Source organism: Dendropsophus ebraccatus, chromosome 7 (genome assembly GCF_027789765.1).
Source record: "Dendropsophus ebraccatus isolate aDenEbr1 chromosome 7, aDenEbr1.pat, whole genome shotgun sequence".
Taxonomy (NCBI): Eukaryota; Metazoa; Chordata; class Amphibia; order Anura; family Hylidae; genus Dendropsophus; species Dendropsophus ebraccatus.
In genome coordinates this window covers 46,016,796-46,044,035 of record NC_091460.1, presented here as the reverse complement: position 1 = coordinate 46,044,035, position 27,240 = coordinate 46,016,796, and the positions used below count along the sequence as shown (strand labels likewise).

At 45.7% G+C, this 27,240-nt stretch overlaps 1 protein-coding gene across 2 annotated transcripts in view; it reads right to left on the bottom strand.

Annotated features, from left to right (window-relative positions):
• LOC138797379 (uncharacterized) overlaps positions 1–27,240 on the bottom strand; it is a 105,722-nt gene that overhangs the window by 45,577 nt on the left and 32,905 nt on the right. For both annotated transcript variants that reach the window (XM_069977450.1, XM_069977449.1), the window contains exons 5-12: positions 19,441–19,503; positions 17,476–17,571; positions 17,281–17,372; positions 13,261–13,406; positions 11,191–11,309; positions 7,593–7,721; positions 4,154–4,354; positions 863–1,009 (exon numbers count right to left, since the gene is read on the bottom strand). In XM_069977450.1, the coding sequence (XP_069833551.1) occupies positions 863–1,009; positions 4,154–4,354; positions 7,593–7,721; positions 11,191–11,309; positions 13,261–13,406; positions 17,281–17,372; positions 17,476–17,571; positions 19,441–19,503 (993 nt within the window). The remainder of the gene's footprint in view (positions 1–862; positions 1,010–4,153; positions 4,355–7,592; positions 7,722–11,190; positions 11,310–13,260; positions 13,407–17,280; positions 17,373–17,475; positions 17,572–19,440; positions 19,504–27,240) is intronic.

Below are 27,240 nucleotides of genomic sequence, written 5' to 3'. Positions count from 1 at the left end.
ATAACTTTTTACAAATCATGTTTTTCTTCCAAGTTTATGTGTCCAAGAGGTGTTGCTCAGCTGTCAGGGTCCACACCTCTTGGTTCCACCCTTCCCTGCCATGTGTGTTTGATGTACATTATCACTACTGCTACTATTGCACTTGAGTTGGGAAGGGAGGAGTTTGTTACTTTATCTCCCTATCTACCCATGTCTGAAGCCTGGAGCATGATATAACTGAAAAATCCTTATAAGCTCTAAAATTAATTCAAATTAGTAGTCAAGGAGAGAACAAAATGATAAACATAACACAATGTACCATTATTAATAATGGGGCAAACCCTTTAGAAAATGTTTAGACATGGTAGATGTCATGATTTTTAGTGCTGATCATGTCAACCAAACTCATCCATATGCCGCAATAAAAAAAAGTAAAGGTATAGGCTATGTTCATGGTTTTTTTTGGCAGTTTGAGTCCAAGTAACGGCCAAAAAGAAAAAAAAATGTGGGAACATAGCCTTAAAATTTATTCAGTACACTATGGGGGAGATTTATGAAAGGGTGTAAATATACACCTGGTGTAAACTGCCCACAGCAACCAATCACAGCTCAGCTTTCAGCTCTGGTAGAACAAAAGCTGAGCTGTGATTGGTTGCTGTGGGCAGTTTACACCAGGTGTATATTTACACCCTTTCATAAATCTCCCCCTAGGTGTATTGGGCAGCCGTCATTCCATTGACTTCTATGCATCCCACAGACTTCAATTATAATTCGGTAATAATGGAAGTTATTATTATTTTTTTTTAAGTGTGAACATAGTACAGCAAAGTTATTTCATGAATGAAGCAAATGATCTCATTATATAGTTTTTCTTTCCACTTACCTTCTCTGGATATGCAAGGAACATTAAAGAAAAAAGCTCAGGAAATTTCTTCCACTTCTGTATGAAATCACTGTTAATCAGGATGTCTTTAACATCTTTTTCAGCATTGTTGAAAGCAAATTCACTCATTACAAACACAGCATCAGCCTGCAAACAAAAATAGAGAATTTCATTTTAAGACTATGCACGCACAATGTACAAATTTCACTAACAACGGTTGTTCTTTGCAGTTACAAGAACGATCGTTGTTAATGAAATTTGTACATTTGCATTGACTTCAATGCGAAGTACGGCTGCAGTGTTCATACACTGTATTGATCAACAGCCGTTGTTCATTACGGCTGGGGGGGGGGGGAAATGAACATGTCATTTATTTCTGGCTGGAATTCTGCGCATAACGGCTGTTGTTCAGTGCTGTTCTCACACAGCACTTTTTTTCCTGGCTGGACTTCACAATGAAGTCTACGGTTTATAGAATTACAAGCACACCCAAAGGTGCCCACAATTCAAATAACCATTCAGTAATGTCCCTGTGGCCGATATGGCAGTTTCGGCTGCAAGAACATGTTAGAATGCAGCCAGGGCTGTGCTGTAATATAACGGACATTTTATTACAGTGTGTGAACATAGCATCAAAGTAAAAGCTCCTAGATAAACATTATTAATAATACAGTGCAGTACTTTCTCATAGTCACAATATCCCAAAAATTGTCCTCTCAGTCACTTTAGCTTTAATTTCCTAAAACGCACTGGAATATAGAAAGCTGGGTATTTTTTGTTTGAATTCTTTTAAGTAAAACTGGCCAGAAAAGACTGGAATGAAAATGCTGTGACCCGGGACAGCTGTTAGGTGGTGTTGCAGCTAGATGGGTGTTGAGCCACCTGGGCACTTCTCGGCCCGGAGTGCTGTTAGTACCCAACCCCGTTTGGCACTGAAAAAGAGGGTAGCCCAAGTGTAAGGTGCATGTGCGGTGACACAAAAATAGGGCAGAGTCCAGCACTTAACCAAGATGACAGTTTACTTAGGATATTTAGTGTAATACAAGTTAGGAACAAAAACACGGATGACAACTTCTGAGAGCAGGTGCAGGTGACAGAAAGTAGAGAACAGGTGAAAGGAGTAGAATTAAGAGTATAAGGAGTGTAGGGAGCATCTTGGGAGGCCTTGTCCAGATAGCTATTGTACTCTGCCAGGATAGTGTTTAGTGAAAGGATAAGGTGAAGAATACTGTACTCATACTCACATTTAGATATATATCTGATCGTTTTCTGCCCTAACCAGTTTAACAAGTGTGAGGTTAGGTAGTACGAGCCTCAGGCCTTTACCACTGGGTGAAGCAGATTTCCGGAGACTTCCCAAATGAGCCGTGCGCTGTCAGTATAATACATCAGTCCATCACTATTTGTCCTACTGGGAGTCAGTTCCTTGCTTTGGTAACTGCCCTGAGAATACAGGAGATGGGTCCCAGGCATGGATAAGGTTTCCTCAGAGGAGGGCTACTGCATACTGGAACACTTGCTGCAGCAGAAGAAGTTCTCTCTGACCAGAGGCAGACCTATCACTTGTGCAGCCTGTTCAGCTGCACAGGGGCCCAGGCCAATAGAGGGCCCCACCAGGCTCAGACTCTTAATTGTCAGCTCAGCATGGCACATGTCTGTAGTGGGCCCCCCTTTAGTCACTGGATGCTTTGCCCGTTCGGAGCTGGTTCTCCTCTCCTCCTGCACGCTGCTGCTGCAGACACCCCCCCTTCCTGTACTCCACTGTCCAGCATACCTTTGTGTGAGGAGAAGAGGAGAGAGAGCATATGATGACAGAGGCTGGAGGGATCCTGCAGGGTTATGGCTGCCAGGGACAGGACTGTGAAAAGGGAGCAACAGCAGCAGCTCTGACAGTGAGTGATTTTTGTCAGTGTGTCTGTCAGGCTGCTGGAAGTTGTAAGATAGAGGGTGGACTGTGTAAGAAAAAGCACAGAGCCCCCACCCCCCTCTCTGGTGCTGTAAGTTTTATTGTACTATACCTTTTAGCCAATATCTGTGCCCCCCTGCAGCATGGTTGTTTTTCTCTTTGATCTCCCCCTAAGCAGCCACATACAGTACATGTATCCTACATGTGCAGCCACATACAGTACATGTATACCCCCTGTGCAGCCACATACAGTACATGTTTCCCACCTGTGCAGCCACATACAGTACATGTATCCCACCTGTGCAGCTATATACAGTACATGTATCTCACCTGTGCCCCAGCAGTGATTAAGGGCCCATTTGTTCTATCCAGTGTTAGTGCTGTTCTGGGGTCACTTCCACACTCTGAGCTATATACTTTCATCCCCCACACAGCATCCAGTGTATAATGCACCCAGGACCCTCCAAGTACAACAGCTGCAAACACTACAACTCCCAGCATTTACTGCAGTCTGAAGTCCTCAGGATGTGCTGGGATTTGAAGTACAAATGAGTAGACAACTCAAGGGGTTGTCCTCTTAGAAACTACAACTCCCAGCATTCACTGAGAGCTTCATAAGTGTAGGGCCTTCTGAGAATTGTATTTATTGTTATTCCTGGAGTTGTCGTCACAGATATCATAAGTCCAAGATGGGGCAAGGTTTGCAAGGTTTGACGGGTTCTTTATTTGGGTGCCCCCCATGATCAATTCTATTGGTTGGCCACAGGTACCCCAGTCCCAAACTGGGGCCTGCTAAGACTGCAGTACAGTCCTTTAGTGGGCCCTGGCATCTGTGCTATAGGGCCCTCCCTAGAAACCAGGACACATGTACCAGATACCCAGGTGTACGAATGTGTTATGGGGGCCCAAACACATTTTTTGCACAGGGGCCCTTTGCAGTCTGTGTCCGCCCCTGTATCTGACTGTGTCTCAGTGCCTCCACACCACTACTGACAAAAAGGCCTGTGATTGGAGGGGATGTTCTGGACAGGAGAAGAAGTGTAATAGGTTGAAAAGTGAGGGGAAAGACATCTGCAACCGTGATTGGACAACACATGACAAGCAAATGTTAACCCATTACCTTCAGCTGTGCTCGTACAAAAGACCTTAACACAAAACAGAGAGTGACACCTAGTGAGGAAATAGAAATAAGCTCCTTCATCCCCTTTTATTGCGATACATGACAGAGGCACTTTACCAAGGTGGAATAAGACTTTGTGGACTACCTGTACTGGGACACTACAAATACAAGAATTTTCTGTTTATCAAAATGCCTTGGGAATCTCATTTTACTCATTTCTCTTTGGCACACACTTTTTTTTATAGCACATATGGTTTCAACTTACCTTGGTGAGAGCTTCATTAATAAAATTTAAAGCGAGGGCATCCGAATCATCTGTTCCTGGCATCTCCAGTATTTCTTTTCCCCCATACAGAAATTTGCTGGGTATATATACCACTATTTCTTGTACTGCAGCAACTCTGTGTTTCCATTCCCGTCTTTCACTGTCTGAATTTTGTGGACTTGTTACGGCCTTTAGAATAGCCTGTAATATACAAGGTTATCTTTTGGCATAAGAACTATGGTGTATTACAGAGTATTTAGATGACAAGCATGGAATGTACTTAGTGACCGGTTCAATGTAAGTAGGGCATTTTATATAAATTGGTTATAGGATAGATAAGTCTGATAATTGGATTAGTGTCTTGCATTGTGAATGTACAGCCATGTGTTTTTTTCTTCTTATAGAATTACATTTTGTATTCTGTCCCCTATTTTTTTTTATTTTTTTTTTTGCCTTAATTCCAGCACTCCTCCTACACCCAGGTGTTTTTCATTAGCAATAGTTTATAGAAAAGTCAGTACCTGTCTCCCCTCAGTCTGCTGGCTGGGAGCATACAGTGAGGATGCTGGGGTTAAGGAATAGATATGACTTTCTGTCTTATCTCTCCCATCACATTGCCGGGTAAATCAAATATGCAAAAATACTGTGGAGACACCATCACGTGTTTCTCAATGTCAGTGAGCAAGCCAAACCTTGGGCAATATTCCTAGATTCATTGATGTTGATAAACATCTCTGTGGTGTTTTGGTTAATCTCCCTGAGGTCAATCATCATTCTTTTGAACGCACTTCCTAGACTTTGCTCCCACTAGCCAGAATTGTGCTCCAAACACGTGATGGTGTCTTTACAGTGTTTTGGTTGATGTCTCTGAAGTCATGCCGCATACATGTGTGGCTGCAGCCAGCGGAGGACATTGGGAGATCACAGAAAGGTAAGCATATGATGTTTATGTTTTTTAATGGGGTTTGGGTTCATGTTAAGGTTAAAGGTTTAAGGTATTCCATCCAAAATTATTTTTGCATTAATACGTTGCCCACCCGTAGCTTTCCATCTTTCCAACATAAACTTCTTATGGATTCTGCACAGTTTTGCTGTTACCTAGATGCATTCACCCCCCCCCCCCCAAACGCATAGAATCATCAGTTCTCAGTCCAACCCGACATGCTCCCTGCTCCTGGCCCGCACCCTCCGAGACGGCATCACGTGTCCTGTCTCTTCAATGGGCTGGGTTAGTGCTTCTAACCCAGTCCACTGAAGTGAAAGACACTGAGCCAGAGATGGCTGCTGCTGTTCCCTGTCTCTCTCTCTCTCTCTCTCTCTGACAGCACCCCCCCCCCACACACACACACTGTGTAACCCCATTACCGCTCACCCGCCCCGCACCCTGTATCCCCCCACCCGGAGCGTACCCACACTCTGTGTTAACACCCCCCCCCCAAGCCCCCCGCAGCTCACCTGGGGCCGCTCCTGTGAGTGAACCCCCCGGCAGCTCACCCGGTGGCTGCTCCTGTGAGTGCAGCCCCCCCCCCGGCAGCTCACCCGGTGGCCGCTCCTGTGAGTGCAGCCCCCCCCCGCGCTCTCCCGGCGACTCTCGTCCCCCTCCCTACAGCCCGTGGCACCCTCCCCCCGCAGCGCGGTCTCCCGGCCGCCCGCGACCCCCATCCTCCCCCATAGTACAGCCCGCGGCCACCCTCCATTGCCAATCCCCACGCACGGATCTCACCCCCTTGCATCTCACCCGGCAGTAGCTGTGGCTTTCCCAGTCCTTGCAGAACTAGAGCTCCCAGCATGCTCAGCCTTCTCTCCGTACATGCGGGGAATTGTAGTTCTGCACAAGCCGCGAGAACCACAGGTAGAGGAGCCGGCATGTAGGTGCAGACAGCTGAACCGGTCCCCGGCCACGATGTATTGATGTATACGGCAGCTCCATGCTCCACTACCCCGCACCTGTCACCTCTGTAGAGCCGGCTGCAGTGCCAACCTCCCAACCCCCCCCGCATCTCACCCAGCCGCCCGCCCCCCCTGCCTGCATCTCACCTGGCTGCCCCCGCATCTCACCCGGTGGTAATGGCCACCTGCAGTACTGCAAACCCTCCCCCATCTCGGAGGCCGCACTATCTTCCCCCAGAACCCCCTCCCGCATCTGAACTGGTGGCCACCCGCGACCCCCCCATCTCACCATCTCTCGTCTCTGCTTCCTCATCATCATCACTATCTCAGCTCTGCTAGACCATCACCACCATCTCAGCTCTGCTATATTATCAGCATCACCATCTCAGCTTTGCTATATCATCAGCATCACCATCTCAGCTCTGCTATATCATCAGCATCACCATCTTAGCTCTGCTATATCATTATCACCATCTCAGCTCATCTACACCATCAGCATTGCCATCTCAGCTCTGCTACCTCACCATCTTTCAGGCATAAGCATTGCATGATGTGAAATGTAGTTTCCTATCTTGATTATACACCATCTTTTAGAAAAACTTGTAACTCAGGAACGGAAGCAGCTAGAAAGACGGGAGATGGCTCAAAATACTCGGGGGCTTTGTGAGTAAGGCCAGCTAGGTTTGGGACCATTAAATTTTTTTAGATCTTGGGGGTAATATCCCTTTAAGCCCAGGTATCTGAACAGGACTTCTTTTTCAATTTCATCTAACCCCCTCGAACCCAAATATCCACAGGACATCTCATTACTATTCCTGTTCTATTTATGTGGTGCTTCCATAACTTTTGAGGTTTTCAGATAAACCAGACAACCTCCCTTCTGCAGAACAGGCAGAACCTGGTTAAATGCTCGAGTCTCTCATTGATTTTAATGAGGTTTGTTACTTGAGTTGAGCATTGTTTAAAGAAGTATTTTTTCTTTTTCTTTCAGATCAACTGGTTTCAGAAAGTTATACTGATTTGTGAATTACTTTACAAATCTCTAGTCTTCCAGTACTTATCAGCATCATTACGAAGGCGATGGGGAACAAAGGGAAGATTCAGTATTATAGGTGCTACGATCCCACTGATTGCAGCACCTATAGGGTTACCGGCAGGTGCCCTTGTGGATGACACGGGCGCAGCTCCTGCGCCTGTGTCATCCCTGTCATGTACCGGCACGTCCATCTGCCATAACGGTGTGCAGAAATGGATGTGCCGGTATGTGATTATGTGGCAAGGGGTTAAGGGAGTTGTCTGAAGAGCAAAAGAAGGCCGAAGCCTTCTGCTGCCCAGTGCTTACTTTCTGAGATTCCATGTCTTGGAAGTATCCCTTCCAAGACGTGGAGGTGTGGGTCTAAGTTGATATTTCATGCAGGCAAATCTACATGTGATGTGGGAGAGACACTGCACAGCTATTAGACATCGCCCGCACATGATTTACGTTGGAAGGGATCTCTTTATGTTGATATCCCTCACACCATACTTGTAGCAAAAAGATTTTGATTACCTTTAAAGCAAGACGATCCTCAGTTGCATTTTTCCCAGATCCGATATATAACTCAGTTCTTCCTGCAAACTGCTCAACCTCCTCACTAAGTTCAATGTCACTATAGTTGTTGAACCTTTTTAGAAAATTCTAAAATAGTAACATAAATTGAAAGTAAGAATAAATCACGTTTACTCATGGCAGCAATATTTACACCAATAGTATGTGTTTATCTATATATAGATTTTTTTTTTAGATTTACTGAGGTACTGCTGCCCTTAATACGGCTGCCCTAGGCAATAGACCGTGAGTGCCAATGGCAAATACAGCCCTGATTATAGACTTTTATACAAGATCTAGTAAGTATTTGGTAAAATTGAGACGTAAGGAGACACAACATATAAAATATCACTCTAAGGCCATGTTCACATGATGTATAACATCGGCCACTCTGTGACCCGGCCAGGTCACAGAATGGTCGGTGTTACTAAAGATCAGTTCACTTCAGCTGAATTCGAATGCGTGTGCTGGGATTCCATAGACGGCAGCACATTGTAAATTTCATATTATTCATGGTCGTTGTTGCAAATCAGCAACAACGGACTTGATTAATATGAAACTTACATAGTGTGAACAGATTATCACTGTGGACACTCAATATAACAGGCCACCGCAAGCCTATATATGTAAAAGCGCCCGATGGTGTGACAAATTATTTCTTACTATCACTGACGGACCTCTTTACACACCCTAGGGCAATTAAAACATAACCTTTATTACAAAAATGACTAAAAGCTCACTAAAACAAAACAAAACGTGAACAAACGTGCTGGTGTAACGCTGTACCTAATGGTATTTTGATATAGGGGACCTAAATTTTTTTTCAAAGATATACGGCAAAGGGGAGGGATGTGCTCTCTCACAGCTACATCAAGTGTATATTCTCACCCTGCCTTTTGGGGTTGCCCACCTCCTTAATAGGGTGGCCCCAATCACGGTGCCAGTCCCTCCCTAACCACTAGGTGCAGGGAAAAAATAACAAACAAGTGACAACAAAAAAAACGTGTTTATAAAAAGAGGCTACAAAAACGCCCCACCAACACCCTATTTACAGTAATCTATATACAGTTCCGACGCGTTTCTCCTGTCTGATTACACAGGTTCATCAGGGAAACAGGTGTCTATATATTTTGTCTGGATTAGAATGTATTTGTAATATATATAGGATATTACACAAACCACACAATCTTAAAATTTCATTCAGTTATAATTTATGATCTATCGCTACCCTATATACAGATCCTGGCATCAACCATAAAGTAAGGTAAAAAACACACAGTTAGCCAACTAGATGCATGAAAACTAGCTAATGCTGCGTTATAAGCCGACCCTATGCATGCATCCAATAGTTAGGCCACACTGCATATTGAACAGACCCAGTATATGCATCCAGCAGTCAAGTCCCGGCATCCGCCATAGTTACTGACTGGAAAGGGCAGATAGCCCACAGAGGAAGATAATGATATACTTAGCTCTTAAGGATGCAAGCAGTCACGATTTTGGCTGCTTTAGAGACACATCGATGTTGGTGGGGTCTGATAAGGTGTTGGTCCGAGCTGAGGGGGCAGGGGTTGGGGCATCTGCTACTACACTTGTCCCTGCACTTCTCCCCCCCTCCTGATTGGCTCTGGAGGTCATCTGACATTAGTCATTAATGCTTTTCTTCAGCTCCAGAGCCAAGCAGAAGAGAGGAAGAGAGCAGGTCCTGCTGTTGCGGGGCTGGAGCCTTCAGCAGCTTCGGGGCAGAGTGGGGAAAGGATGCTGCTGCGTGTGTGGTCAGGTGGGGGGATTTTTACTTGAAGCTACATTGCATCCCCTGTAATTCAGCAGGAGATGGCGCCCTAGGCCATTGCCTACCCTTTGTCCTGGCCCTCGGTCCAAAGACGGGCTACAAAAATGGTGGAGGGTGTGAGGCATAAAACATATTTTAGAAAGGGCTTAAGGATTTTAATCTGTAGTTGTGGAAGAAAGAAGGGAAAGTGGGGACATGATCAAAATCTTTAAATGTTAAAGGAATAAATAAGGTTCAGGAGGGAAGTGTTTTTAGTAAAAAACAGAACAAAAAAAAAACCCACTGAACTGAAGAACAAGAGACACAATAAGAGGCTATCTGGGGTAAAGATCAGAAGCAACGTGAGAAAATAATACTTTACTGAAAGAGTAAATGATGCTTGGAACAAACTTCCAACAGATGTGGTTGGTAAATCTACAATAACAAAATTCTTTTTTTGCTAATAGTCTAATATGTTTCTACAATAGAGAATGACATTGACAGACACATTAGCGAGTTGCTCATTGGTCCTTTGTCCATCAGAGTCAGTGTCTTAGAGTACTATTACACGGAATGATAATCGGCCGAATTGGCCCGATTTGGCCGATTATCGCTCCATGTAATAAATACAACGATCAGCCGATGACAAAGATCATCGGCTGATCGTTGATATAGGTTCTGACCTATATTCATCGGGTGCTGACCGCGCATCGCTACGTGTAATAGCGGTGCGCCGCCGGCGACTGACGATATACATTACCTAGCCACGTTCCAGGGCTGCTCCTGCGGTCCGCTTCTCCCCGGGTCTGGCGCGCTCTAGCTTCAGAGCGGCCTGTCAGCTGACAGGCCGCCTGGCCAATCACAGGCCTGTGATTGGCTGATCGGCCTTTCAGCTGACAGGCCACTCTGAAGCAAGAACGCGCGGGACCCGTGGAGAAGCGGACCGCAGGAGCAGCCCTGGAACGTGGCTAGGTAATGTATATAGTTTAAGCAAGGGCTGCAAGGACATCGGTAACGATGTCCCTGCTGCCCATGTTTAACGATTATCGGGCCGTGTAAGAGGCCCAGTAAACGAGCGACGATCTACCAGATCGGCGCTCGTTTACAGGTATTATCGGGCCCCCGTCGGCTTGTGTAATACCACCCTTACAGTCAGTTCAGAGCACAGAGGGGCCCCCTATAGTCATATGCAGAGCTGCCTTTCCTATTGGACAGGGTAGGTGGCCAAGTGCAGCCGCCTGCCCTGCCCAATGAGAATAATGACTCTGTGTATGGTTTGTGTATTGCCTTTTGCATACGAAGGGGGAGATTTATGAAAGGGTGTAAAATTTAGACTGGTGCAAACTTGCCACAACAACCAATTACAGCTCAGCTTCCAGCTCTGGTGAAAGGAAAGAGGAGCTGTGATTGGTTGCTGTGGGTAGTTTGCACCAGTCTAAATTTTACACCCTTTGATAAATCTCCCTCGAAATGTTGTGTCTTTGGTGAGCCGTATGGTCTCACCTATGGTCTATGAGTATATACCTATTGGGTTATATTTAGGCTTAGGTGCAGAGTAGGATATAGCTGATAATGGTAAAGTTCAGGATTTTTCCGTCAGAATTGAAAGCAAGGATGGGGAACCTTCGGCCCCCTTCAGCTGTTGCAAAACTACAACTCCCATCATGCCTCCCATCATGCCTGTCGTTTGCCCAGGCTATCATGACGCAGAACAGGATTTAGGCGATCATCATTGAGGGTAGGATGCAGACAATCAGGGTGAAGAGCAGGATGTAGACAGACATTTACCTCAGTAATTTTATCGATGTTGGTATCTGTTAAAAGGGCATATCTGGTTTTTAAGCACTCATATGCTTTATCCTTTATTTGCTTATTGAGTCCTTCGGCATTGCCCACGTTAGCTTTATCTGTAAAATAAGGACAGATGATATAGCCATTTATTATTATATATCTAACAGATAATGGTAACGGGTTTAGCGTTCTTTCCCTGCAGAATTACCTGGGGATATAAAACCTTCAGTTCTGCTGTAAAAGAAAAATTTTATGTAGTATCCAAATGTTTAAAAAACATCACAGTAACCAATACGGTCACCAGTTGACAAAAATTGTCAACCTTTTTAGAAAGTCGTTGTAGTTATGATGTGATATAACCTTCAAAAATCTGCTTTAAAATCATTTACCCATAAGAAATAGTGAAATACATTTAACAGGGTAGTTATTCCTACAGCCTAATTGGGGATTCAAGGGGAAACACTTGAACTATAAGTTTATGTCACACTGTAAATAAATTCTATCAATAGATTACAATCTACTAATAAGGCTCCATTCACACAGAGTAAAACTTTTGAATTCCGTGGCAGAATTCTCTATTGAGGAATCCCGCCAGTCTCTTTGTCATAATGGGAGTCTGTGGGACATGTCCATTCTTCAGCACAGTAAGAGCCCTTTCCATAGACTGTCATTTTAACAGGGAGGCTGGCAGGATTCTGCAGCAGAGAATTTCGCCACAGAATTCCACCAGTTTTACTCCGTGTGAACGGAGCCTAATTCAGAAAAAACTGCATCCAACTTCTTCAGCAATCAGTATTCAAATGCAGAACAATCGGACATGAGCATCTTCGAGTCCCACTCATCTCTAAAGCCCCTATTACACGGGCCGACGGAGAGGAGATGTCAGCGCTCGTTTGTTCCTTGTTTCCCGCTCGCTGCCGCCGCATGTACTAGCCGTGGCGGCAAACGGGAAACAAGGAACAAACGACCGCGGGGAGCTGGGGGGGGGGCTGCCCAGGTGATCGCTGATCGTCCAGGCAACCCATAGAGGATAGTGGCAATCTGCTGCCGCCGCTCCTATTCCGCGGGATGACAGCAGCAGATCGCTGCTATCACAGTCGCTTGTTTTTCAACATGTTTGAAAGACAAAGGAAGCAAAGATCAGCCAACATGAACGATGTCGGGTGATCATTGCCTTCTATTCCATGGGACGATCAACTGCTATAACGGCCAATATCGGCCGAATATAGTTCCTTGAAATAGGGCCTTTACGCTTTATGCATACACAATAGTGGGGAAACTCCCTGATTACTGACTAAAAAAGTAGCAGCATGTAAAAAGTAGCTGTGGCTATTGGCAATTTGGTAGCATGGAAAAAAATTACTTTACTTCTGCAGGTGCCTTCAGCTGGTCCCTCTGAAGCTAACTCCACAAAAAGTAGATGTAAAATCTTTGGTCGCTCTTCCAAATTAAGAATTTAATAGAAAAAGTATTTGCCAATCTGTGGGACTTTCTGTAAGGACCTTATGTCCTTAATTCTTCCAGTGGGTGGGTCTAAGTAAATTGTGCCAGTACTTTCTGGCTACTTTTATCAGAATAAGTTGTAACGTGCATGTGAGTTTTAGCAGCATTATTTGTAACTTGTATCAGCAATTTTTCACTATTGTTCTCTGCAATACATTGTTAGTTTTCCCTGAGCGCACCTCCATATTGGGGGCAAACTAGCTGCTACTGTATGATATCTTTTATTACTACATAGTTTCTTATATTGGCCTCTTTAGACCAGTTGTGCATGGGCATACTATAGGCACTTTTTTCCATTTTGCGGATGCATTTTTGCATCTGTGCTATGGCTGCAAGTCCCAGCCTGGCAGGGCAGGTCCTATAGCCCGAACTGATACCTGTCATGCGCCCATCCTTAAGCTGACTTTACACCGAAGGTAGTTTTTGTCCAATTGCACTAAACGTGAAGCCTAAATAGTGGCTAGTATGCATGTTTATTTTAACTAGTAGAGGGAGACAATTCTGGCTTATGTCTTTGCACAATATTGATTGAAATCTAAAAAGTATTATTGATTTTCCACTTACCACTTCTGCTTAATGAAACAAGTTCAAACAATTGTTGTTTCAAATCTTCGCTGCTAAAATAATCCACTTTTATCTGATAAACAGTCCCGTATCTCAGATGTATGATGCACTTTGTTGTAGACTCATAACTGTGCTTCAAATTTTTTCTGTAAGAAATACAACATATATATATACAGTATATAAGACTGCAAAAATAAAGATATGGACAGAATATTCATAATATTATAATAGACGCCATTTCTTCGTTGAATCACAAACAATTAAAATGAATGTACCAGTTCAGGTAGTGAATTTGTTTTTTCACTACCTGATCTGCCCGGCCAATGGATCCCGGTGGCACGCTCTATTCTTTAGAATGCAGCCTGGTTTCCGCAATTGGTGATGGTTTCTTCTTTGCACCAGCGCACTCCATGCACTGCAGGCAGGTCCTGTGGCCCCATTGTAATAATTTGGTCACTACTTTGTGTGTTTTTTGTGAAAAACATCAAAATATCATGAAAAATTTTAAAAATTAGCATTTTATGAACTTTGAAATTCTCTGCTTCTAAAAAAAGAAAGTCGTATCACATAAATTAGTTACTAAGTCACATTATGTCACATATGTCCTCTTTATTCTGGCTTCATTTCATAAACATATTTTACTTTTTTATAGGGTGTTACGGGGCTTAGAAATTTATCAGCAAATTACCACATTTTCGTGAAAGTTTCCAAAACTGATTTTTTTAGGGACCAGTTCTTTTTTAAAGTTGATTTAGGAGGTTTGTATACTGGAAACCCCCATAAGTGACCCCATTTTGGAAACTACACACCTTAAAGAATTAATCTAGGAGTATAATTAGCATTTTAACCCTACAGGGGCTGGAGGAAAGTGTTCACCATTAGGCCGTAAAAAAATGAAAAATTTAAATTTTCCAATAATATATACGTTTAGATTAAAGTTTCTCATTTTCAAAAGGAACATGAGAGAAAAAGCACCCCAAAATTTGTAACACGGGTTCTCTTGAGTGCTACGTTACCCCATATGTGGGCGTAAACCACTGTATGGGCACACAGCAGGGCTCAGAAGGAAAGGAGCGCCAATTAACTTTTCCATTGCAGATTTTGCTGAAGATGTTTCCGAGCGCCAGGTGCATTTGCAGAGCCCCTGTAGTGTCAGCAGAGAGAAAAACACCCATAAGTCACCCCATTTTGGAAAGGGCACCCCTCAAAGAATTCATCTTGGGGTAGGATGAGCATTTTGACCCCACAGGTGTTAGAGGAAAGTATTCAAAATTAGACAGTAAAAATTAAAAACTCAAATTTTTCCAATAATATGTTCGTTTAGTTTGAAATTTCTCAATTTCACGAGGAACAAGAGAAAAAATGTACCCAAAAATCTGTAACGCAGGTTCTCCTGAGTAAAAAAGGTACCTCGTATGTGAGCATAAACCACTGCATGGGCACACAGCGGGTCTCAGAAGGAAAGGAGCGCCAATTAGCTTTTTCAATGCAGATTTTGCTGAAGAAGTTTCTGAGCGCCAGGTGCGTTTGCAGTGCTACTGTAGTGCCAGCAGAGTAAAATCTTGCCATAAGTCACCTCATTTTGGAAAGTGCACCCCTCAAAGAATACATCTTGGTGTGCGGTGAGCATTTTGACCCCACAGGTATTAGAGGAAAGTATTCAAATGTAGACAGTAAAAATGAAAAACTAGAATTTTTCCAATAATATGTTGGTTTAGTTTGAAATTTCTAAATTTCACAAGGAACAGGAGAAAAAATGTACCCCAAAATCTGTAACGCAGGTTCTCCTGAGTACAACGGTACCCCATATGTGGGCATAAACCACTGTATGGGCACACAGCAGGGCTCAGAAGGGAAGGAGCGCCAATTTGCTGGAGCAAAACCACAGCTAGTAATAGTTATTAGAATAGCGCAGTTACTAAAATAAAATAAAAAAATTAGTTTACAGGTAATGTGGGGTGGTTATGGACAGTCTGGGGTGGTTCCGGGTAATCTGGAGGTGGTTACGGGCAGTCTGAGGTGGTTCCGGGTAATCTGGAGGTGGTTACAGGCAACCTGGGGTGGTTACAGGTAATCTGGGGTGGATACGGTCAACATGGGGTGGTTACGGGCAACCTGCTGTGGTTACGGCAACCTGGGGTGGTTAGAGGCAACCTGGGGTGGTTACGGGCAACGTGGGGTGGATACGGACAACTTGTTGTGGTTACAGACAATCTAGGGTGGTTACAGGCAACCTGCTGTGGTTACGGGCAATGTGGGGTGGTTACAGACAATCTGGGGTGGTTACGGACAATCTGGGGTGGTTACGCGCAATCTGGGGTGGTTACAGACAATCTGGGGTGGTTACAGACAATCTGGGGTGGTTACGGATAAACTGATGTGCTTTTAGGTAATCTGAGGTGGGTACCTGTAATCTGGTTACGGGCAATCTGGAGGGGGTCATTGGCAATTAAAGGTGGTTAGAGGCAAGGTGCGGAGGTCAGTGGCAACGTGCGGTGGTCAGTGGCGACGTGCGGTGGTCAGTGGCGACGTGCGGTGGTTAGTGGCGACGTGCGGTGGTCAGAGGCAAGGTGCGGTGGTCAGAGGCAAGGTGCAATCTGGGGGTTACATGTAATCTGGCATGATTACGGGCAACCTGGGGTGGTTATGCACAACCTGCGGTGGTTACAGACAATCTAGAATTGTTACGGATAGACTGAAGTGCATATAGGTAATCTGGGGTGGGTACATGTAATTTGGGGTGGTTACAGGCAATCTGGGGTGATTACGGACAGTCTGGAGGGGGTCACTGGCAACGTGCGGTGGTTACGGGCAACGTGCGGTGGTTACGTGTAATCCGGGGGCTTACGTGCAATCTGACGTGATTACGGACAACCTGCGGTGGTTACGGGTAATCTGGGGGGGGGGGGGGGGGGGGGGGGTTTAGGGGTAATTTGGGAGTAAACTGCAATTATTACTATAATAAAAAGTGTGTTTTTTATTTTTATGTATGTTTGTCACTTTTTGTACTTTATACATTCATTTTCACTATATTACTATGATTACTGTGATATTTTCTATCACAGTAATCATAGTTCAGTGACAGAGACCAAATTGGTCTCTGTCACTTTAAATTTTCAGAGTTGGCTGGTTGTGGAGCGCATGCGCACTTCATAACCAGCCAGGACGCCGAGGAAGAAGGAGCTCCCAGGATCAGGTGAGTATATGGGGTGGGGGTGACTGGGAGACGGGGGCGACTGGGGGGGTGGGCTGCGACTTGGGGGGTGGGGGGACATCACTTTTTATCCCCTGTCACCAATCATTCATGGTGCCAGTGGATAAAAAGTGCCGGGAGCACATGGTACAAGCGATCAGCGGTATATAGTATATACCGCTGATCGCTTGTACCGGGACCACACAGGGGGGTCCCCGATAACTGCCCCATGCTCTCCGTTACCTCCGGTGGCGGAGAGCATGGGGCTTTCATTCATTTTTACTGTTTGATCACTGTGAACAGACATTAGTCTGTTCACAGCGATGGCGGCGGCTATCTTGGATCTGATGGCCGCCGCGGGGAGGGGGGGTTAGTTACTGAGGCACTAGGGGGGCTGATCTGGGGTCTGATTTGACTTATTTCATCTCCCCCCACCGTGGATTCACGGTGGGGGGAGATGAAATACAGCGGCAGCAGCCCATTAGTGACCGCCGTTTCGGTGGTCACTAAGGGGTTAATGGGGTCAGCTGCGGGATCGCAGCTGATTCTCATTATCTCCGGTGCTGCAGTCAGATGAGAGCGGGATCGCTATCTCTGCAGCGATCCCGCTCTCATCATAAAGCCCCCTGAAGTCAGGAACGTATATATACATTCCTACTGCATGGGGTATGTGCAATAGGAACGTATATATACCTGTTACTGATGTGAAGGGGTTACAAAACAATATAAAGATTTTAGGAAAATAAACCCAAAGTCATAACCATTCTCCCAAAGCCACATTTTCCCAAATAAAGTCCAGTTAGTAATCATTAACCCCCTGTACTTACTGTGCCAGTATATATGGCTCAGCTACAATTCGTCCACCCTCTTGGAAATATTTTGGTAAACTTAAAAACAGCTTTTTGGTTTCCGCTAGATCCTTTGCACAAGAGAAAACAGATAAGTATGTTAATTTCCAGTTATAATAGCCTTATTTAGTATATTGTTTTAAATTTCTGTTGCGTTTGAGTGTTAACACTTACAGGAATAATGGGAGGCTTTGTTTTAAAATACATGGATTCTATTAATGCTCTAAAATTTTCCTTTGAATTTGGATGCCTTTTAAGAACATCTTTTACCTATGGTGAAAAAAAGAAAATAGTTCAGTTTCCCTATATAATCTCAGCATCTCTGTAAAATAATTTTATCCACCTTTTAGGTCCAAAATAAAATAGAGAGAACTGAAAATAAAAATGTTCTATTTGTATCTGAAAAACATGTTATACGTGTGCTCCCCATGTGTCAAACATGTGTTTTTCTTTTACAGTGTGTGACAGGACCAGGGGCAAAGTGGTGGATGGAATGTATGTTTCACCAAGGTTCCTGTCTAATGTGTGTTAAATAAGCAGCAAGAGAGTTAGGATAGCAAGGAGAATCTGTTTCCTTGTTATAGGTGTTGACAAAGACTGGAAAATAGGGCCTGGCTGCTTTGGACTAGGGGAGTCTAGGGGGCTCTTACTTCACTTAGGTGCCTATTACACGGGGTGATGGACAGGGGTAAACGAGCACTGTCAGCTATTACACGCGTTGGCAGCGAGCAGGCAAGAGCAGGGGGGGCTGTGTGGGGGGCTGTCCTGGTGATCGCTAGATCGTCTGGGCAGCCCATACAACATAGTGGTGGTCTGCGGCCGACGCTCCTATTCAACAAGGCAATGGCAGCAGATGTTGAAATACAACAACAGAAAACGATTAGCTGACATCGTTCATGTCGGCTGATCGTTGTCCTCTGTCACACCAGACGATTGTCGTCCGTAGCGGCTGATATCAGCCGAATGTGGCCAATAATAATTTCGTATAATAGGGCCTTTAGCCACTCCATGTATTGGGAGTGACTCTGGTTACTCAGAAGCAAGCCTGTGTGTGCTATAAAAGGGCAGACAGCTCACAAGATGATGACTCTCTCTGCTCCTAGGAAAAAACTCATTGTGAGCAACAAAGTTGCCCGTCTAACCCAGAAGACGGTGATCCCATGAGCTAATACCCCCACAAGCATAAAAATATCCTTAGTGTCAGATTGCATGGAGTATAACCATGTGAACCCCCTGTGATCTTGAGAATGGGGGTCCCAGTCTTTGGGAAAATGCAGTATATATATATATATATATATATATATATATATATATATAGATATATAGATATAGATATATATATATATATATATATATATATATAATTTATTTTTTTATTTTTATTTTTTTTCAGTGGTCGCCCCATACGGTGGGGATGAAGCCATTTTTGAGATCCCCCACCGTATGGGGCGACCATACCTGGCCTATAAGACGACCCCCGACTTCTAAGAAGATTTTTCGGGGTTACGTCTTATACGCCAGAAAATACAATATATATATATATATATATACGGTGGGGGGGCTCAAAAATGGCCCCATCCCCACCGTATGGGGCGACCACTAGAAAAAAATTTTTTTTAACTTACCTGGGACCTGTTCCCGGCATCGGCCTCCCGTACCGTTCCCGGTGCAGGCAGTGTGACTTATAATATCTGCGCTGGAGACAGAGATCGCCAAACCTCTCTCAGGCAGCCGAGAGTCTCAGCGGAGAGGCTCGGAGACTCTCGGCTGCTAGGAGAGTTCAGGAGAATGAGAGAGGCGCCGGAAGTTCCCGAAGCCTCTCTCTTCTTCCCGAAGCTCTCCTGGCAGCCGAGCATCTGCGAGCCTCTCGGATGAGACGCTTGGCTGCCCGGGAGAGGTTTGGCGATCTGCATCTCCGGCGCAGGTAGTGTACAGTACATAGCACTGCCTGCGCTGGGAACGGTACGAGAGGCACGCTGATGCCGGGAACGGGCCCCAGATGAGTTAAATGTTTTTTTTATTTTTTATTTAGCTGCAGTCAACCCCTGCCTGATCACAGCAGGGCTGCGGTCAGGCAGCGGTTAACATTTTCCAGGGTCACATTTTTCAGAGCAACATAGAGGGTAGTATTAGCCTTACCACATCTGGGAATTGATTCAAAGTTTCTCCAATCTCTTCAATGGTTGGATCCCCAGTAACATCCTATTGTTAGACATGGTTTTATGTTAGTAAACAGAAACAATGCTTAATGAGATATATTTGTATTTTATTTTATGTCATTATTACTATAAATTTACCATACCATCTTAAGCAGGGGTGTCAAACTCAAATATACAGTGGGCCAAAATTAAAAAATTGGACAAAATCGCGGGCCAACATTGATAATTATTGAAGCGCCAATGCTGCGATGCTGGCACTGTCAGAGCAGCGTGCGTCGTAGCCAGCCCTCCCCCATAGTCTCTTATATAGTAGCCAGCCCTCCCCAACAATCTCATATAGTAGCCAATCCTCCCCAATAGTCTCATGTAGTAGCCAGCCCTCCCCATAGTCTCTTACATAGTAGCCAGCCCTCCCCATAGTCTCTTATATAGTAGCCAGCCCTCCCCCATAGTCTCATTTAGTAGCCAGCCCTCCCCCATAGTCTCTTATATAGTAGCCAGCCCTCTCCCATAGTCTTTTTCATGGCAGCCATGAGGGGCCAGATGTAATTAAAACTCTGAATTGCCTGGCGGGTCAAAAATAATGGCACCATGGGCCAGATTTGGCCCGTGGGCCAGAGTTTGACATGACTGATCTAAATAATCAGATTGCTATTATCCACAAGATGCAAACTAATAGGTCTGTTTTAGGCTATGTTCACACAACATATTTTTTTTTGTATTTCTATGGCCGTTGTTGCCGATTGCACCAACAGCCGTAGTTAATATTCAGCTATTCATTGACTAGCGGCCACAGAAACCCATGTCAGTGCACACTATGGAGGAGCAGCTGTGGCCGCTCGCTTCATAGTGTGCTATGGGAAGTTCTGATGCGGGCGCCCATGGATGCGCCAGCATCAGAGTTCTGCGGCCGGAAAGATCATTCGGCCGCTACTGCAGTACCGGCCGGGATGATCTTTGCAGAGACCGGCCGTTCCGTGACCCGGCTGGGTCATGGAATGGCCGGTCAAATACTGCATGTGAACCTAGCCTTATACTGAATCATATTAAAATTGTTATTTATTATTATTATTATTAATATTATCATTATCAATACATTTTATGTAATAGGTTATTGTAGCTCATGATCAACTTTAGGAATAGAACTTTTAACTTTCTTTGTAAAGTGTATTATACGTAATGCATTTTATACCTTATTGTGTATCGTTATGGTAAATGATTGAATTTACAGCTGAAATCACACCCTGTTTAGTTCTAGAGGCAACCCTGGCATGAATTCCATCCCTCATGTCAAACTTTTTGTGAATGCCTGAAATAATATATGGATAGTATTACTCAGAAAGAACAAGGTGTTCTTGTGCTGCATTGTGTCCCCACCCCAGTAATCAGAACAGTAGTTACAGGATTCCCTGGGGATAGTGTCTGATGAAATCGAAACATGAAAATCCACTTGGTATATCTATTCTGCGTTTTTAGTATTTCCTTTCTTATTAACTTAGGATAGATATATTGTATGTTTATTCCAAGCAGGTTTCCATTCAGTTCATGTAGTTTTAAGCCCCTATTACATCGGGCAACTGGAGGAGCAAATGAGCGCTGTCAGCGCTTGTTTGCTCCTCGTTCCCCGTACATCCAGGCATGTAGCATATATCAGCCTTTTTATGGCAGTAACAACAAGTTGCCTGTCCTTTTAGGTGCATATTCGAAGCATTTTTGCATGAAAAATGGTCCTTGTTTTAAGGCTTAGGCTGGGTTCACACTACGTGAAACACCGGCTGTTCAGTGACTCAGGCGGTTCACAGAATGGTTGGTGTCAGTGAAGATCATCCCAGCCGTTACTGCAGTACCGGCCAGATGAACTTTTATGATTGAACATTTACGTTGAATTGGGATGCGGCAATGTGGGCGCCCACATCCTAATTCACCATTGCATACAATGGAAAGTGCGGCCGGAGCTGCACTCTCCATTGTGTGAACTGACAGGTCTGTGCGGCTGCTATTCCATGAATAGCAGCCGCACAAAACTGACATGTCAGTTTATTGTGCAGCCGGTTGGAATCCTGGCTGGAGCATTTACTATGTGTATACACACCGTCCGGGATTTCTCTGACTTCTATGGCAATGTATCTTTTGTAACAATTATGGCCGTTGTTGCAAATTTGCAACAATGGCCGTGATTAATACAAAAGATATGTTGTGTGAACATAGCCTTAAAGTGTACCTGTCATCATAAAAAAACTTTTGACATAAAAAAGAAGTATTAAAAAACTTTAAAATACATACAATACACTTTACTGGTACATTACACAGACAAAAGAAATAAACCAGTAATGCACCCCAGGTTACGAGTGCTAGGCACCAGTTATGATGTAAGTAGTAGTACAAAATAAATGAAATTACCACATGGGACAAAAAAAATGAATATATAATTATATAGCTGGTCTCATCTGCTGGTCACTATGGTGACATGATAAAAGTGTTAAAGTGACTCTGTACCCACAATCTGTCCCCCCCAAACCACTTGTACCTTCGGATAGCTGCTTTTAATCCAAGATCTGTCCTGGGGTCCGTTCGGCAGGGATGAAGTTATTGTTATAAAAACAACTTTTAATCCGGAAGCGCTGTGTCTAATGGCCGGGGCTTACATTTGTATATGCATTAGGCTGGCACCACCTCTCCGTCCTTCCTCCCCACCCTCCTCATCATTAGGAATGATCCAGGAACATTTACTGCTGTTTGAGCTTTGCACAGGTGTATTAACGATCCAGCCCATGTTCATTATGCACACAGGTGGGGAATAGAAGGCAATCTGCCTGGAGCATTCCTAATGAGGAGGAGGGTGGGGAGGAAGGACAGAGAGGGTGTGCCAGCCTAATGCATATACAAATGTAAGCCCCGGTCGTTAGACACAGCTCTGCCGGATTAAAAGTTGTTTTTATGACAATAACTGCATCCCCTGCCGAACGGACCCCAGGACAGATCTTGGATTAAAAGCAGCTATCCGAAGGTACAAGTGGTTTGGGGGGGTCAGATTGTGGGTACAGGGTTGTTTTAAGTGCAAACCCTGTATGTGCAGTATCCCAGAGTAGGTGTGGCCTCAGCTGTATTTCTTGCCTACCTAAAGTCTGGTATCTTTGTATAGGACACTCTGGGTCAATGGCATCTGCACTCTGCCTGTATTTTCTATTAATACCAATATTTTTTATTTCTGCCTGCACTACTTATTAATGCCACTAGATGTCAATATATTGCATGTATTGGATGCACAGCTGAAGGAAAGGGTTAACTGTCACTAATGTGTGGGGAGATATTCCCCTAACCAATCAATGAGCTGGGTACCTCAAGTGATCTGGCCAATCACTGTCAAGTATCAAAGCCTTTCTGTTTTCTGCCCAATTAGGGAAGAGTTCATTCCCTGAGGAAGATCGAGTTACTGAGAGGATTTCTGTGAGGGAGCTGTTATGGCTTCCCTGCTTAAGACCCCATAACAAGGAGATTATTTCTTTCCAGTCAACCCCATCTTAGCCATGTTTGGCTTGAGGCATACTGAGGAGACTGAGGTGAAAAAGGACTGAAGGGACCACCTCTACTGGGCGGCTGCTATTTCTCTCTCCTGACAACCAATGCAGGATTACCAGTCAGTGGCTAGGTAAGCAGATAAAGCAAAGACTCCACTTAAATTTGCTAGGTTTCCCTAGACCCCCCCCCCCCCCAACGGCTAGCTTCACCCACAACTTGGGACCTATGTTCCTGCCCTTTGTCACTATGTGCCCATAGATAGCAAACAGGCGGAAGATTCATATGTGGTAGCCCACCACGGGTGTTGCTATTGGTTACATCCTTCGCAAAAGCCTGTACTTTCTTGTAAGTGAGTGGTGATGTAGTAGTGATAAAGTTTCACCACAAGATATCGCTATTATAGGTGTGTGTACTTAGTTGCTGCACAGCTGAAGTATGGAAAGGGCTATTGTTTGCTTATATGTCACATGGATCTGTGAACCAATGAGAGTGTCTTCTTTTTCTGTCCTATCATCTTTTCCTTTACTTCTTCTTTATGCATTCTTCACCCATTCACAGCACACCTTACAGGCAGCACACCTTAGAGGAAATCACTTTGTAGGGGAAGGACGCAAGCTAGAATGTGGTTCTTTTGGGCCCTGGCACTCCGCCAGGTCCCCAGCCTTATTAGGAGGTCTTTGGTCACTAGACTCTGTAGTGCCAAGACGCACCTAACAGCTTTACCTTGACAGAATACTTTTACACTTGATAAGACACTTGTTCAGGATCCAGATCTGTGGTGAGAGTGTAGAGAGCAGTGCAGTCGTGCTGACTGGGCTGCGCGCAAAGAGGCACAAAGAAGAATCAGAGAAGCAGAGAGGAGGATGCCGCCAGAGTCCCAACCCAAGCAGCACTGTGCTCTGCCAGGATGTTGGAGGACGAGGTAGAAATAGAAGAATACTTATAAGAGAATACTTGTGCCCGTGCATCGACTCTTGTTGAAATGAACCACCTATTGCCCCACCAGTGTTGGGGGACCCGTCCTAGAGGGTGACACAAGCCCCAGACCTTGTTACCTGGGATGAGCGGAATGCTGAGGGTTCCCTGCTGACAACCACGCTGGGAGATAGAGTTCATAGGCTTCCAGCAACATTGCTCTATCGTGATCAGTTCTAAGCCCTCTGCCTTTGTGGACACTGTCCTGCACTGTGACTCTCCCAGTCCACGGCGTGGGCTGAGATTATCTCCGACCTGTACTCTCCTGTAAAGGTTTTAACACTGCATAGTGCTGAGCGAGGTTACTTGAAGAGAAACTGTATGTTCTGTTGCACACAAGTACCTTAAGAGTAAACAAGATTTTGTGGTTTGTGGTTTGAGACTCTGTGATTCCTCATCCCAAACCAACACAGAAGGCGCACACTCCTTGGGACATTTCCCCTTTCTGTGGGTGGCAGAACCAATAGTCCGGGTAGGTCACTACTACACTCTGGACCACCGTGATAACAACCCAAGGGACCCTGTAGCAGCCCGGTAGGTCACTGACCACAGGGGAAAAAGGTGTATCCGGCCCTTTAAAATAAAAGCAGATGTGCCACCATACCTGTGTGCCCAACTGGAACGACATAACACCCTAGGGTCCGGCTACATCTCGGCCAACCACCATAGAACTGGTGTCACACTCCACCACCTAGCAAGTGACCGGCCGCACCACCTTCATACTATCGAGGGGGTGGAACACCTCACATACACTTGGACGTAGGTACTCTCCCCCAAAGCCCACAGCTAAATACCATAGGGTCTAAGTAGAGGGCCCCCTTAACCCTGTAGTAATCCTCAGTGCACTCCTCTCCTTAAGCCAAACTACAATATTCAAAGGCTTTCCAATTAAATAAAGTATTCAAGTACTATTCCTCCAGCGAGAAGCTGTGTTCAAATCTAAAGATACCCAGCTCAAGGATTGGATTTTATATATTGCACTTCTATTTAAAGGAAAGACTTACTACTCTGTACTGCGTTCAAGGAATTAGAGTAAAATTATTTTCCTGGACAATTTCAATCCAGACTCTGGTGATTTATTTCACACCTACACCCATATTAAAAAGTGTTTTGTTGGTGTATCCAGGGGTGGGCGCATACCACTCCTGGCCACTGTGACAAGTGCCTCAGGAGCACCACCATCTAGCGCAGCTATACACTACCTAGCATCCCCTGGTCACCACAAAGTAATAATAATACACCAGTACATATTATATAAGACAGGCAATCATGTGTAACGCCTGGAGTAGTGGATCCACTGGACCGTCACCAGCGATAGCACTGACCTCACCAGGGAGCGGAGTCTAAGGGGCCGCTGGTTTTCACCAGAGCCCGCCGCAAGGCGGGATGGACTTGCTGCGGCAGGCGACCCCCAGGTCGCTACCCCTGGCTTGGTTGCTAGTGACGGCAGGCGAGGCGTGGCAGGAGCAGTAGGCAGGAGATAGTGCTGGCAGAGGTCTGTAGGCGTAACCGCAGGTGACAGGCTGAACACAGGAGCAATGGAGTGACAGGGGAGCAGGAACCAGGAACAAGGACTAGGGACCAGGTAGCGGATAGGTATCAGGAACAAGGACTTGGGACCAGGTAGCGGATAGGTATCAGGAACAACAGGGGGCTGGGCCAAACGCTATAGGAAGCATGTAGAGGCTCCAACCCAAGGGACAGGGCATGCTGGGATTTATAGGGAGTGATTGGTGCAACTAACCAATTAAGGGCGGACTGGCCCTTTAAATCTGAGACAGCCGGCGAGCGCGCGCCCTAGGAGGCGGGACGCGCGCGCCGGCCGGCACAGACGGAGACAGGAGCGGAGGAGAGGTGAGGCGCCCCCAGGGGCCGAACTAGCAGCAGCGCCAGGTCCCTGCACAAGGACCCCGGCGGCTGCATGGGGCAGGAGGAGGTCGCGGCGGCGGCCCAGAACACGGGACGCCGCCGCGGCCGTGACAGTACCTTTGGCCTCCCCCTCTTTCTTGCCTGCAGAAGGAGGCATCAGGCAAATCTTGGTATTCCGCCGGTAGGCCGGACAAAGGCTTGGCGGGCTCGGGTGACAACATAGAGTGCTTGGGCTGAGGTGACCTCAGACACTGGTTGGAACAGTCCTGACCCCAACTGAGAATCTTCCCGGTTCTCCAGTCCAGTTTAGGCGCATGTAATTGCAGCCAAGGGAGTCCCAGGAGGATGGTGGAAGAAGAATGGGGCAGGACGTAGAAGGAGATCTTTTCCAGATGTGAAGTGCCCACCTGGAGGACTAGAGGTGCGGTCTGGTAGTGCACATGGTCGGTAAGAATCTCGCCCGTGACCAAGGAGATAGTCAGGGGTCTGGCTAGTGGGGTCACGGGTAGCCGCCATCTCTGGATCAATGTAGCTGCAATAAAATTGCCTGCTGACCCAGAATCGAGAAAGGCAGTAGTCTGGTGAATTTGTCCTGAGGGTGTCTGGATGGAAACTGGCACAGACAAACTTGGAGAGGTGGCATTCACACTCAGGGAGACCTCTCCCACCGGACCTAGGTGCTGGAGTTTCCCGGACGCTTGAGGACGTTGGGGACATCTCAGCCGAAAGTGATCCGAACCACCGCAGTAGAGGAAGAGATTCAGCTCCAGACGACAAAGTCTTTAAGACCGGCGCCAGCTGGTGATGGCGACGGGACAGGCCTAGTCGCCGTTCATGCCAGACCTCCTCCTCTCTCTCAGAAAAACGAGTATCGACCCTGGTGGCCAGTAGGATGAGTTCGTTCAGGGAGGTAGGTAGGTCTCGGGCGGAAAGCACGTCTCTCACCCGACTGGACAGGCCCCTCTTGAAGGTGGCTATTAGAGCCGCCTCATTCCAGTCTAATTCTGCCGTCAGGGTGCGGAACTGGATGGCGTAGTCACCAACAGAGGAGCTCCCTTGAGAGAGGTTGAGGAGAGCAGTTTCAGCTGAAGAGGCACGGGCAGGTTCCTCAAAGACGGAGCGAAACTCGACTAGGAAGGTTCGGAGATTGGCAGCAACAGGATCATCTCGTTCCCACAGCGGCGTGGCCCAGGCCAGAGCTCTACCCTCCAATAGGCTGATGATGAAAGCCACTTTAGAGCGCTCGGTGGGAAACTGACTACTTAAAAGTTCAATATGCATGGTGCACTGAGTCAGGAATCCTCTGCACAACTTGGAGTCACCAGAGTATTTGCTTGGGAGAGCCAGTCGGAGTGTAGAAAAAGCAGCAGGAGGTGGTGTGCGCTGGGCTGTAGTATGCTGCTGTAAGGCGGCAGTG